At 61.4% G+C, this 13,693-nt stretch overlaps 1 protein-coding gene across 13 annotated transcripts in view; it reads right to left on the reverse strand.

The window, feature by feature from the left end:
• Positions 1–8,518: 8,518 nt before the first annotated feature.
• FBRSL1 (fibrosin like 1) overlaps positions 8,519–13,693 on the reverse strand; it is a 53,852-nt gene continuing 48,677 nt past the window's right edge. For 11 of the 13 annotated variants that reach the window (XM_070065720.2, XM_051836847.3, XM_051836849.3 and 8 more), the window contains 5 exons: positions 13,238–13,367; positions 10,599–10,673; positions 10,352–10,435; positions 10,063–10,252; positions 8,519–9,788 (listed from right to left, as the gene is read on the reverse strand). In XM_070065720.2, the coding sequence (XP_069921821.2) occupies positions 8,978–9,788; positions 10,063–10,252; positions 10,352–10,435; positions 10,599–10,673; positions 13,238–13,367 (1,290 nt within the window). In that variant the 3' untranslated portion in view covers positions 8,519–8,977. Of the gene's footprint in view, positions 9,789–10,062; positions 10,253–10,351; positions 10,436–10,598; positions 10,674–12,195; positions 12,565–13,237; positions 13,368–13,693 lie in introns of those variants that run through there. The other 2 variants (XM_089323554.1, XR_016227491.1) reach the window with 2 other exon arrangements.

Consider the following 13,693-nt stretch of genomic DNA (forward strand, 5'->3'; position numbering starts at 1 on the left):
CATAACTACTTATCATCTACTTAACTCACTTACTATAATACTTAACTACCGGAGTAACGCTATCTCCTTAATGACTAGAGGCTACTGGAATCAACACCATTAATATCAATAGCAATGATAGTACTAGAACTTATTCATTAATCCACAGATCCCAGTGTACAGTGTTAGAGTAATTTTGAGGGCTATCCAGTTTTAATAGTATATGTACATCAAGGTCTCCAGCATTATTTGCAGATACCTCGCATAGGGTCAAAGCATAGTTCTATTATATTACACATGACTACCATTATTTGTAACAGCTGCGTTTTCAAGGCACGTATCACGGTCACGAAAAAGAGTGTCAGTGTTCAAGGGCCAGAGCTCTATGTCTCGGCAGAGGCGGATCTCGGATCAGTCACTCACAGCAGGAAGTCGTGGGAAGGCTGTCACTCTGGGCAGCAGGCTCAAGGTTCCAGGCGGATGGCCAGGCGAGAAGTTGGAGAGGTCCCCTGCTGAGAGGCCTGGTCCAGCTCTGTAGTCAGGTCTGGCAGTCAGCTGAGAAGGACTCCAGGCAGGGCGGTGAGGTGGCGTCTCGGCTGGAGTTTTGATCCCGGAGTCGCCTTGTGTCACTTAGCAAGGGGGCTAGCGGGCTGGCTCTTCGGCTCCAAGTGCGAGGAGACCCAGAGGTTCGCACGCACTGGGCCCACGCGCGCGCACACACACACACACACAGTGGGGCTACAGCTCAGGGACAGCTCTGCAGGTCGGCTTGTGCCGCTCCCTGCTCCCTGCAGAGTAGCGGCTGCCTCTTCCGCTCCGGATGTGTGGAGATGCAGGTTCACACACACCGGGCCATGATCCCCGAGAGGATGGAGAGCGGTGCGAGGGCTCCCTTTTTTATCCTCACTTCCGGCCGTCCTCCAGCTCGCCATCCTCCGACTGGTCCAGTCAATGCCGGTTCCTCCTTGCTTGCAGTTGAGCAGTCCAGTCAATACTGCTCCCACCTTACTCATGTTTGAACTGTCCAGTCGGCGTGGGTAGGAGGGCATTGTCCACAGCACTGTCATCTGACTGACCAGAGACGTCTGCCTGCTATGGTTAGGAGCGTCTCCCTACAGCCTTTAGACATTGCTCGGGCTCCCGACTTCTAACTCCACTTTACTTTCATTTGGTGGCAGTGGTGACTTCTTAACTCAGTGTTTTACTGGGTTTCCACAGTTCATCTCCTGTTCAGGTAAGCGGTGACCCGTGACTCTTGTTAGATTCCTGTGGGATTCTCTGCATGGGGGGCTGCTTGGCTGTGGGCAGAGGGTTCTCCTAGGGAGCCTGCCTGGTGGGGAAGGCGGGGCCAGCTCAACTGTGGTCTGGGTGCAGGCAGGACTTTGTAGTGTGAAATCCTGGGCTGCTTCCAAGGTGAGCCTCCCAGGCTGTCAGGGGCTAGGGCCCCTTCCCCACTCACAGGCTGAGCGTTAACTTCCTGCCCGACACCTGCATCCCCTATCAGAGAGCCTGACTCAAGTCCTGGCTGCTCCATTTCTGATCCAGCTCTCTGCTGTGGCCTGGGAAGGCAGGATGACCCAAGAGGAGGATGACCCAAGTCCCTGGGGTCCTGCGCCCACGTGGGAGACCTGGACGGAGCTCCTGGGTCCTGGCTTTGGCCTGGCCCAGTCCTGGCTGTTGTGGTCATCTGAGGAGGAAACCAGTGGGTGGAAGATTCTCTCTCTCTCTCTCTCTCTCTCTGTCTCTCTCTGTCACTCTGTTTTTTCTAGAGTGGCTGCTACCACTGTATTCTCAGCTTCCCCCGCCCAGAGTGACACTGCAGCCGTCCTCCTGGGTGTGGCGCTGTGTCCCCTTCCTGACACCTTCATGGGGCCTGGCTCCCCTCCCTGCCCACTGCCGTCCTGTCTCGTTGGCCTCTGCCCCGTGGAGCTCAGCAGGCTGGCTCCTGCCTCCGGGCTGTGCCCTGCGCCTGCCAGGAATGCCTACTCCCGCCCCACAGGCCCCGTGCCCCCTCCAGGCCTGCAGGGAGCCCCCTCACCCCTTCTGCTCCTTGTCCCTCATGCACTGCACAGTTTTCCTCTGATATCTTTTTATTTTTTTTAAAAGATTTATTTATTTATTTGAAAGTCAGAGTTATACAGAGAGAGGAGAGGCAGAGAGAGAGAGAGAGAGAGGTCCTCCATCCGCTGGTTCACTCCCCAATTGGCCGCAACAGCCGGAGCTGAGCCAGGAGCCAGGAGCCTCCTCTGGGTCTCCCACACAGGTGCAGAGGCCCACAGACTTGGGGACATATTCTACTGCTTTCCCAGGCCACAGCAGAGAGCTGGATGGGAAGTGGAGCAGCCGGGACTAGAACTGGCGCCCATATGGGACGCCGGCACTGCAGGCCAGAGCATTAAGCCGATGAGCCCCTCTGATATCTTTTTAAGAAAGATTTATTTGAAAGAGTTGCACAGACAGAAGAAACACCACACACACACACACACACACACACACACACACCTTCCATCGCTGGTTCCCTCCCAAGTTGACTGCAATGGCCAGGACTGAGCCAGGCTGAAGCCAGGAGCGTCATCACACTCCCACATGGCTGCAGGGGCCCAAGCACCTGGGCCTTCTTCCACTGTTTTCCCAGGCCATTAGCAGGGAGCTGGATTGAAAGTGGAGCAGCTGGGGGAAGGGGGGGGCAACACTATGACGCAGGGCGTTAATGCCCTGGCCTGAAGTGCCGGCTTCCCATATGGGCACTGGTTCTAGACCCAGCTCCTCCTCCGAACCAGCTCTCTCCTGTGGCCTGGGAAAGCAGTGGAGGATGGCCCAAGTCCTTGGGCCCTGCACCCATGTGGGAAACTCAGAAGAAGCTCTTGGCTCCTTGCTTTGGACTGGCGCAGCTCCAGCCATTGCGGCCAACTTGGGAGTGAACCAGCGGATGGAAGACCTCCCTTTCTCTCTCTCTCTCTCTCTCTCTCTCTCTCTCTCTCTCTCTCTCCCTTTCCCACTCCCTCTCCCTCTCCCTCTCCTTCTCTCTCTGTGTAACTCTGACTTTCAAATAAATAAATCTTTAAACAAACAAACAAAAACAAATTAACTACTCCTGTAGATCAAGTCTGTAATCCTGACATTTTAAAAAAAAAAAGGAAAAAGAAAGTGGAGCAGCCGGTACATGAACCAGCAGCCATACGGGATGCCAGCATTGCAGGTGGCAGGTTTACCCATTACGCCACAGTGCCATCCCTCCACGATGCCTTGTGAGGAACAGGGCCCACATGGCTAGTGTCGTCCCCATTTGGCTCCTCCTCATGTCCCCAGCAAGGAGAACCCAGGAGCTAGTGGGCAGGGCCCCTGCAGTTTCAGAGGTGGCCACCTGGTGGCGACATGGGCTCAGCTGAGAACTCAGGGCTCCAACTTCCCCAGCCAGCCCAGGAGAGATGCCAGGTGCAGTCACAGGGCTGCACAGGACCCAGGGACTGCATCCCATGGGCACCTCCTCCCCTGGGAGGGCCGAAGCCAGAGACCATGGGGCCCTGGGCCATGGGAGGAAGCAGGCGGCCAAGTTCTCCAAGCTCCAGGTATTGCCACACCCAGTTCAGGGGGTCATCACCTCTGTGTCCCCGGGTACCAGGGCCGGCCTAGACTCTGTCCCAGCCCCTTCCCGCTGGCGATCTGCGGGGCTCCTGGTTCCCTGGCGGCATCTGATGCTCCGCCCAGGAGCCGCTCCCTCCAGCGCAGCACAGCCGGGCTTTCGTTCCCAGAAAGTGTGACACCTGTGCTTCTGGGAAGAGGTGCAAGGGGGTGCCCTGACACAGCTGGTGGGCTTGCAGGGGCAGGGGAGGGGCCGCAGACCCCAGCCCCACTCCCTCTCACCTCCCGCCAGCCCCAGAAAGGCAGGGGAGCAACCCCAACCCAGGATTAAGAACCTGTATCCTGGGGCTGGTGCCGTGGCTCACTGGGCTAATCCTTCACCTGTGGTGCCAGCATCCCATATGGGTGCTGGGTTCTAGTCCTGGTTGCTCCTCTGCTGTGGCCCGGGAAGGCAGTGGAGGATGGCCCAAGTCCTTGGGCCCTGCACCCGCATGGGAGACAGGGAAGAAGCACCTGGCTCCTGGCTTTGGATTGGTGCAGCGCCGGCCATGGCGGCTATTTGGGGAGTGAACCAATGGAAGGAAGACCTTTCTTTCTGTCTCTCTCTCTCTCACTAACTCTACCTGTCAAAATTAAAGAAAACAAAAACAAAAACAAAAACCAGAAACCACAAAGAACCTGTATCCTGTGGGGCCCCGGCCCAGCCCCCGCGGTGGAGGGATGTGCTGCACAGGGAGCAGGCCCCTGCGCCTGGCACACAGCAGACACGGAGGAGCGCTGGGACAGCCCCTGCGCACAGGGTCCCCTTGCTCCTCTTCTCCGGGGTCTCAGCTTCAGGGCGGAGGGCGGGGGGCCGTGGCCGCCCTGCTTGCAGCTTCAGTTTCCCTGAGTTTCATGGGAGGAGGCACCACATGGCTGTCACTGGAGGGCCGGTTCCGTGCCCCGCCTGCCCTCTTGCCCCCGCGAGGAGAAGTGACGAGAGGAGTTTGCTTTCGCAGAGCCGCCTTCAGAAGTGCACGGCTGGCTTCGCCCTTGCGCCGCCCAGAGTTCGTGCTGGGAGGATGCGCTCCCCCAGCTTCTCCATGCAGCCCTGGGCCTCAGGGGAGCCGCTGCCCAGGCCCAGCGGCCGCCGGGCCTCACTGGGAACCCCCAGGGAGAAACCCAGAAGCCTGCTCAGAGCCGAGCCGGCACGCGCGTCCCCTGCCTGGCCTCTCGTGTCGTCTTTCTTCCTGGTCACCTTGATCAGAAGTCATCGCTTTTAACGATCTTCACAAAGAACCTTGGCTCTTTCCTGTTGCCAGTGCAGACACTTTCTCGGCTGTATTATGTCCTTCCTGCTGTCTGCTTTGGATTGACTTCCTTTTATTTTCAAGGGTTTTTTTTTTTTTAAAGATTTATTTTATTTATTTGAAAAACAAAGTTACAGAGAGACATAGAGAGAGAGAGAGGTCTTCCATCCACTGGTTCACTCCCCAGTTGGCCGCAACACCTGGAGCTGCGCCGATCTGAAGCCAGGAGCCAGGAGCTTCCTCCAGGTCTCCCACATGGGTGCAGGGACCCAAGGACTTGGGCCATCTTCTGCTTTCTCAGGCCATAGCAGAGAGCTGGATCAGAAGAGGAGCAGCCGGGACTCGAACCAGCGCCCACATGGGATGCCGGCCCTTCAGGCAGTGGCTTTACCTGCTATGCCCCAGGACCGGCCAGCACCGGCCCCCAGAGCACTTGTTTTTTTTTTTTTTTTTTTTTTTTTTTTTTTTTTTTTGACAGGCAGAGTGAACAGTGAGAGAGAGAGACAGAGAGAAAGGTCTTCCTTTTGCGGTTGGTTCATCCTCCAATGGCTGCCATGGCTGGCGCGCTGCGGCCGGCGCACCGTGCTGATCTGAAGCCAGGAGCCAGGTGCTTCTCCTGGTCTCCCATGTGGGTGCAGGGCCCAAGTACTTGGGCCATCCTCCACTGCCTTCCCTGGCCACAGCAGAGAGCTGGCCTGGAAGAGGGGCAACTGGGACAGAATCCGGCGCCCCGACCGGGACTAGAACCTGGTGTGCCGGTGCCGCAGGTGGAGGATTAACCTAGTGAGCCGTGGCGCCGGCCAGCACTTGTTTTATGAGACAAATTGCACACCTTTGTGGTCAAGTTCTCTGTCCCCTGCAACACACCCTCCCCGTGCCTCGCTCAGTCCTTGACACAGAAGCACCAGGCACTAAGCCCCACCAGCAGGTCCTTGGCCCTGGAGAGGACTAGCTGTGCCCGGGACAGAGGTGTCCGGTTTCACCTGGGACTCCTGGAACTACGGCGATAAGCCCGCAGGGGACACAATGGCCCACAGGGAGCCACAGGGCAGGCCGCCTGCCGCTCACCTCCACCTCTCCCCGCACAGGCCTCGCAAGTGCGGGCACTGCCTGCTTCCAGCCAGAGGAGGCGGGCGGCCCCTGGAAGTGTAGAGAAACCTGCACTGGAAGACAGCTCAGGGCGCTGATGGCGCGCTGGCCGCTGGCCAGGCACAACCTCCCAGGCTGCCTTGGGGACACGGGCTGGGTGGCAGGTGCAGGGGTTGATGCCTCTGTGGGTGTCTTCAGAGTCGTGCTAGCTGGGAAGTCAGAACTGACCTCCGTGTGTGACAAGGGCCTAAGGAATTGACCTCTACAGCAGTCCAGCTTCCGCATCTCAGTCACCCCATATCTGCACTTCAAGTCCTGCCCGGACCCTGATGACCTTGGGGGGTCTGGTGGGGGGTCCCGCCCCTTCTACCTGGCCTGATAAGCATCCTTCCTCTAAGGCGGGCACCCCAGAGGGGAGCCCCTTGGCCAACGCCAGCCAGGCTTCCCCTGTCTGACAGCTTCAGGGGGAAACTCAGAAAGGAATTTTTCCTACTTACACCCAAGAATCCTCTGTTCTGGAGCAGAGGGGGAGGGAAAAGGCGGGAGGCAAGACCCAGCCCCTTAGAAACCCAGCCTAACTGAACTGGGCACTCTCTCAGGTCCTGTCTGGAGCGGAGCCCGTCCCTACCCTAATAAACCTTGCTTTCCGCGGCTCTCTGTCTCACGCCTGAATTCTTTCTTGTGCGAAGACAAGGACCCTCAGCTTCTCTCCAGTGACGGCAGGTGCAGTGGTGCGCCTTCATCTCATCATCAGAGTGCCCGGTTCAAGTCCCAGCTCTGCTTCCAATCAAGCTTCCAGCCAACGCACACCCTGGCAGGCGGCAGGTGACGGCCCAAGTGCTTGCGCACCTGCTGCCTACACTCTCAGAGAGGGTGCTCCCAGGACAATGCCTCCTCAGAGAGAGAGGTCCTGGGCTGGTCCCCCCACCCGAGAGGATGATCTGTCACTGGAGGAAAGGCTGTGGGAGCCTGGGGTTCTTGTCTTCACACAAGAAAGAATTCAGGCGTGAGACAGAGAGCAGAGTGATAAGGCTTTACTGGGGACAGACATCCTCAGAACGGAAAGGAAGGGACAGAGTGTCCGGTCGCTCGGACTGGGGGAGAGCGAGGTTACAGGGTTGAGTGGAGAGAACACACCTGGGCAGGCCAGGCGGGCGGCTCAGCAGAGAGCAGAGGGCTGAGCGCGCAGTCTGTTTGGACTCCCTGGGTTTTTAAGGGAGTCTGTTTACCCACCTGCCCCTCTCCTCCAGGACAAAGGATGGGGAGTCCTGGCGGAAGGGTTTGTTGGGTGAAAATTAGCAAATTCTTCCCCAGATTTGCTGGTACCAGGCTTCCCTTAGGGGCCTGTGAAGCTTTTACTGCCCCGTGCTATCAGGTCAGGTCCTGAGAGAGAATTCTGGGAGCTTTCCTTGGGAGAAGGGCTGGGGCCACCTGGGAGGGGTGGGGTGGGGCAGGACTTTGGGGTGCAGGCTTCCAGAGCTGGTGCTGGTCTCTTCAGGCCCCTCTCACACACACAGGCTGATTTCTAACTTCCTGCCTAACGGCTGCTGGGTGGTGTTGCCGGGCACCGTGGGCGGGGCACTCCTACACAGGAAACCCAGCAGTGACCTTCGGCGGTCAGGGCCCACGTGACACCTGGAGGGCCCAGTGGGCATCACAACCAGCCACTGCCGGCCACGTGTGTGCATGGGCAGCCCACAGTCCCGGGGTGGGGACGTGGCGTGGGGCCTGGGCTGGGCACACGCGATATTCACTGGCCTCAACAAACACTGGACCACAGCTTCATCCCAAATCAAGGCTGGTTCATCTTCCTAACAGACTGCAAAACCAGCCGAGTCCACAGGCGTGACCAGGCTCAGCAGCCACAGAGCCGGGAGGGCAACACCAAGCCCTCTTCCGTCATCAACCTCCGATGTGTACTTCTAGAACTCTCCCTGCCTGGAACTCAGAACACACAGGTGCCCCAGAGCTCGCCGGGGAAGTCATGGGCACCTTCTCCCACAGAGGGCGTGTGCATAGTTGAGGCAGGTTTTGTGCATGTTGAACCAACCAGGAGGGTTCTGCAAGGACGACCTTGGTCAAGAGCTCATGACCTTGAGGGAATTACATCCACACACTGCACTTTTTTTTTTTTTTTTAAAGACAAATCCCCAGGGCCGGCGCCGCAGCTCACTAGGCTAATCCTCCGCCTTGTGGCGCCGGCACACCGGGTTCTAGTCCCGGTTGGGGCGCCGGATTCTGTCCCGGTTGCCCCTCTTCCAGGCCAGCTCTCTGCTGTGGCCAGGGAGTGCAGTGGAGGATGGCCCAGGTGCTTGGGCCCTGCACCCCATGGGAGACCAGGAGAAGCACCTGGCTCCTGCCATTGGATCAGCGTGGTGCGCCGGCCACAGCGCGCCGGCGGCCATTGGAGGGGGAACCAACGGCAAAAGGAAGACCTTTCTCTCTGTCTCTCTCTCTCTCACTGTCCACTGTCAAAAAAAAAATAATAATAAAATAAATAAAAATAAAAGAAGACAAATCCCCAAAAGAACTCCTTTTCCAGTTCTGCGTAACAAAATCAGGCAAAGAACAAAGTTGTGTCCATTCTTATTAATTACCATTTTAATAGAGATCTGTACGGGCTCCAAGGGTGGGGGCGGGCCTGAGCAGGCCTCACAGTGCATTGGACAAAATGACCGTTTTTTTCCTCCATAAATAAGACAAAGAAACCCGGGAAACTGCAAATCCCAACTAAAAATTAAGAAGCAAAAGTTTCTTTTTTTGGTTCTTTTAAATACTTAAAGAGCACAAAATTAAGAAAAATACAAATCCATTAAAAATGCTTTTCACCTGTGGGGAAAAAGGTACAAACTGTTTTCTGTTTTTTCCCGATAGCCTCATCTCAAGCTCTGAGAACGACCCCCGCCCCAGAAACGCTGTGTCGAACCCCCGACTCCGCAGGCCGCGCGGGCCGGCGGGAGCTTCCGATCTCACAGCGGCGCCCCAGTCTGCGGCAGGCACCCGAAGGGCCCGCACCGCCTCCGGGCCGGGGGCCCGCACTACCGCGCCTCCACCTCCTGCGCGCTGCGGGCCGGGGAGTAGTCGCGCGCCTCGCCGGGCCCCAAGCCGAGGGGCGCAGTCCGGCTCCGCGCGGGGGGCGTGGGCGCGGCCACCAGCGGGGGCGGCGCGCCCAGCGCGGCCGCGGCCGGCGGCGTCCGCGCTAGAAGCCCGCTGTGCAGCGCGGCGGCCGCGGGCCCGAGGCGCGGGTAGTGCAGGGCGCCCGGTGCGGCGCCGTCCAGGGCGGGAACCGCGGGCGGCAGGTGCGGGGCCCGCGCGCGCTCCGGCTCCTCGCGGCGCGCGTCCCGCAGGCGCTCGGGGCTGTAGTCGTGGGGCTCGCGGTCGCGGTAGGGGCGCTCTGAGGGCTCCGGGAGCGCGGCGGGGCCGGGCGCCCGCGGCAGCTCCAGGCCGCGGTAGGCGGTGCGCAGCGGCTCCCACGCGAAGCCCGGCGCGCTCAGGCGCTCGCGGCTCAGGCCCAGCTGCAGGGGCGCGGGCAGTGCGCGCGGGCGCTCGGCGGCGCCAGGCGCGGGGTGCAGGCCGTTCCCCACGGGCTCGGGGACCGCCTCGTCCTGCCCGTGCTCCTCTTTGACCTTCACGTCGCCCTGGGACGCGCCCCTGCCGCACACCAAGGGCGCGGGCGCGCGCGCCGCCTTGGCACAGTCCTCCCTGGCCGGGGAGCGGCTCTCCTTGACCCGGGGCTCCGCTTCGCGCTCCCCGGGGATCCCGGGGCGGAGCAGGAGGCTGGCCATGGGGAGGCCGCTGGGGGCCGCAGGAGAGGCTCCGCTGAGCAGGCGCGGCTTCTCCAGGAGGTCCCTGGGGCGAGAAGACATCACAGTCCCCTGAGGTTCCCTTCCAGGGCGACCACCGGAAGCCCCTCGGGGTCACCCGCCCTGCAGTTGCTTCCCGCCCCGGGCGCGGCAGGGGGCGGTGCCACTCTGGGTCGAGGTCTGGACCTGGGCCGTCCAGGCACCGGGCAGTTTTCCGGGCGCGCCCCTGGCTGGGGAGCCCCTCCCCCCGGGGGCCTGCGCTTCCTCGCAGGACCCACTGGAAGGCAGAGCTCGGGCCTGACCCCCGCTTTCCAACTCACCGCTCCTCCTGGCCCTTGTCCAGCTGCTTGGTCAGGGCTGGGACGCGCTCGGCCTCCACGGGCTTGGGCCAGGGGGGTGGTGTGGGGAAGGAGGCCGGCGCCCGCTGCAGCCGGTTCCACGCCTCGTGGGCGCTGGGAAGGCTGTGCAGCGAGGAGCCGTCCTTGGAAGCAAAGACGCTGCTGCCTGGAGCTGGGGGGGGGGGGGGCAGAATCCAGGGAGCCAGGCTGACCCCCCGCCACGCAGTCCCGCACTCCCACGGAGGCAAGCCCGAAGCCCCGGCTCACTCACTCAGTGTGTGGCCGCCCAGGCCCCCGAAGGCGTGGCTGCCCAAGCCACCCAGGCCCCCGAAGGCGCTGGATCTGCTGAAGGGGTCTGTGGGACAAGCAGTGTCAGGTGTGGTGGGAGTGTAGCTCCCAGCAGGCTCCACCAGGCCAGTGGGGGTGGCCGCTGCCCCCGGAGCCTGGCAGGTACACTCTGCCCACCTCCCGCCCCTCCCCCGCACCCCAGCTCTGAGGTCTGCCTTGAGGACACCCACCTGTTGTCAGGTGAGCAGGGGGCAGGAAGCTGCCGTGATGGGCTCCGAACGGGGTGGTGGCAGGGTGGGTGACACCTGGGTGGGGGGTAGCCAGGCTGACAGAGGCCCAGAGTGCCCTTGGGGTCTCTGCTGCAGTGTTACTCATGGGGTGGGGGTGCCCCAACTCCCTCTACCCCCCACACTCCCACCTTCGCCCACTGCAGAGGTGTGTCCAGCCAGAACAAGTGGCAGGACAGTCTCCTCCCCCAGTTCTGGGTGCTGAGGGGAGGAGGGGCCCTGGGAGGCAGCCTTGACCCAGCTATTCCTGGAGCTGCATCACTCGGGTTTCCAACACAGGGAGTGCCAACGATGCAGGCTGCTGCGCTCAGGGGCTGGGCCCTCCTCCGGACAGAAAGGGAGCGCATGGGGAGGCCCCTCCCTGGACGCCCTCAGGCATCGTCTGCCCCATTCCCCAACCCAAGACCCCCAGGGCTGGATGTGGAGAACAGTGGAAGGGTCACTGAGGGAGGACCCAGGCTGGCACTGGGGGCGTGTGGCCCTCACTCTAGAGGGTGCCTGTCACTCTCGGGACCCCTCCCCTACAGGCCCCCCCAGTGGTGGGCGGGGCACACTCTGAACCTCTGGTCAGCAATGCCCCTGCCAACAGAGCCAGAGAGAGCAGAGACCACGGCATATGACCCGGCAGCAATGAGGACTCCAAGGGGACCCAGGAGGGAGGGGGCAGGATGTTAGAGACAAGGCCCAGACCCCCGCGAACCACTCACTCAGGACAGAAGGGCCAAGTCACTAACGTGGGACCACAGAGGAGACCCAGACCCCGGGCCAGGTGGTATGAGACACGGGCGGCCGCCGGCTGCTGTGGCGAGGACGTGGGGCCCGGGCTCGTCCTGGCTCCAGCTGCCCCACTAATGTGCACCCTGGGAAGCAGCCAAGACGCCCAGGGCTTGGGTCCCTGCCTCCTGCATGGGGAACCCCGCGAGGCGCCTGGCCCCTGGCTCCAGCCTGGCCAGCTCTGCCTGGGCTGGACGTTTGAGGACTGGATCAATGAGTGGGAGATCAAAGCAAAAAAACCAAACCAACCTGCAAAGGCCACACACACACCCCCGCCGAGAAGCGGGGCTGAGTCCTGCCAGCCTTCTCCACGGCACCCCCGAGGGTGCCGGGAAGCCCTTGCCTGGATTCAGGTGCAAACCCAGAGAAAACGGCTGCCACCGCCACTTGGCTCGTTCGCCACCTGCGCATTGGGATCTTGGCCCCGTGTGGCAGAGAACCCACTCGGCTGCTGCTCGCTCACAAGAACTGAGCCAGACTGCTGGGCGCAAACCCCGTGTGCGAAACAGAAGCCCCCGGAATCCGCCTGTGCGTCTGCCCAACCAGCTACCCACCACATGTGACTCATTTATTTATCTGAAAGAGAGGGAGATCTTCCATCCTCTGGTTTATTCCCCAAATGCCCTCACCAGCCAAGGGTGGACCAGGCCATAGCCAGGAGCCAGGAGCGCCATCTGGGCCTCCCATGGGAGTGGCAGGGGCCCCAGTACCTGAACTGTCATTTGCTGCCCTGCCAGGTGCTGGGAGAAGCCGGGTCAGGAGCAGACACGGGGCTACACTGGAGCCCGGGCTCCGACACGGGACCTGGGCACCTGCTGCCCAGGAAATGTGACTTGAAACGCCAATCAGGACATCAGCACAGAGTGAAGAAGCCAGGTGGAACCGCTGGCTCCTCAAGAAACAGGAGCTAACCCTGGCTCAGGACAGACGAGGACAGGAGACGGGCGCGCTCCGCCCAAGTCGATGCACACCTCCCCCCCAAGTCCGGGGAGATCCGCGGTTACCACGGGAGCTAACAGGCAGATGTATATTCCGAGGACCAAAGAGAAACGGGCACTGGCTGACCTGGGAGTGAGCACCCCGGGGGAGGCCGTGGACCGAGGGGTGGCGTCTGGCCGCACGGCGGGGCTGCACCCTGGACAGAGGAGTCCTGCCTCAGGAGGCCCAGGCCATGGGGAGACTGCGCAGCCTGGAGCCCACAGGAGCACTGTGGGTAGGGCTACAGGAGCCCCCACCTTTGGGAAGTCGACCCTGGGAGGCAGCGGCCCCTCCTGCCACCCCAGTGAGGGCCAGAGGTGGACAGACAGGCCTGTCCTCAGGGACTACGCTCGTCTGTGCACAGCGAGGTGTCAGGAGGTGGCCAGCACACTGGAGAGCTGGGCGGGAGGCAGCCAGAGCCCACACACACAGGGACCCCAGGGCGGGCCTGCGTGTGAGCGAGGCTGGCCCCGGCTGCTCACCCCTCAGGGGGGTAGGGACAAGGAGGCTCTGAGCCTGCGCCTGGCTCGGGTCAGCACCTTCGTCCCCCGTGGCCTGGGGCGCAGGTGGCCCTGAGCAGCCCCTGGCTCGCTGTGGGCCTCACAGCACTGCTGGGCAAGGCCAGGGTCACACAGGCTGTCCTGGACCAGGGTGAGGGCTGAGGCTGCTGGGGAGGGGGTGTCTCAGGAGCACTCTCCTGCCCCCCAGGGAAAAGCCACACTTGCTTCCAGGGCGGGAGCTCCCCTGGGAGAGAATGGCCAGCAGACGAGGGCTGCAGGGAGTGGGGGTGGCAGCTACGAGGGCCCTGTCCACCCTGCCCCAGGCCTCACCCGTGCTGGAGAACAGGGGCCGGGCCAGGCCCTGCGCGTAGTGGAGTCCGGGGCACCCACCCGTGGTGGGGGCCCTGCTGAGCAGGTCCAGCTTGGAGCCCACCTCCAGCTTGTGCGGGTCCAGCTGCACCTGCAGAGAGGACAGGGTGTGGCCAGGGCGGGCGGGGCCTCTCTGCGCCTTGCGTGGGAGAATCTGATTGCTATCTGATCCGGCACGCCCAGGTGTCCTAACAGCCGGTCACGAGCCTTAGGGAATTTTACTTCTCATGTCAGAGCTCGGACACCTTGAGCACACCTCAAGTTGCGTGCCATTCTCACTGGAAAGATTTCCTGCTCGGGTTCCGTGGAGTTCAGCTGGAAACGCAGATCCCTGTCCTGCTGAGTCTCCCAGGCCCAGGACCAATTTCAAAACCAAAGTTACCGATTGTGTACGTGCAGGGCTCGCCACTCAGCGGG

The sequence above is a fragment of the Oryctolagus cuniculus genome, chromosome 21, assembly GCF_051225735.1.
Source record: "Oryctolagus cuniculus isolate XC-2025 breed Fujian yellow rabbit chromosome 21, ASM5122573v1, whole genome shotgun sequence".
Classification (NCBI taxonomy): domain Eukaryota; kingdom Metazoa; phylum Chordata; class Mammalia; order Lagomorpha; family Leporidae; genus Oryctolagus; species Oryctolagus cuniculus.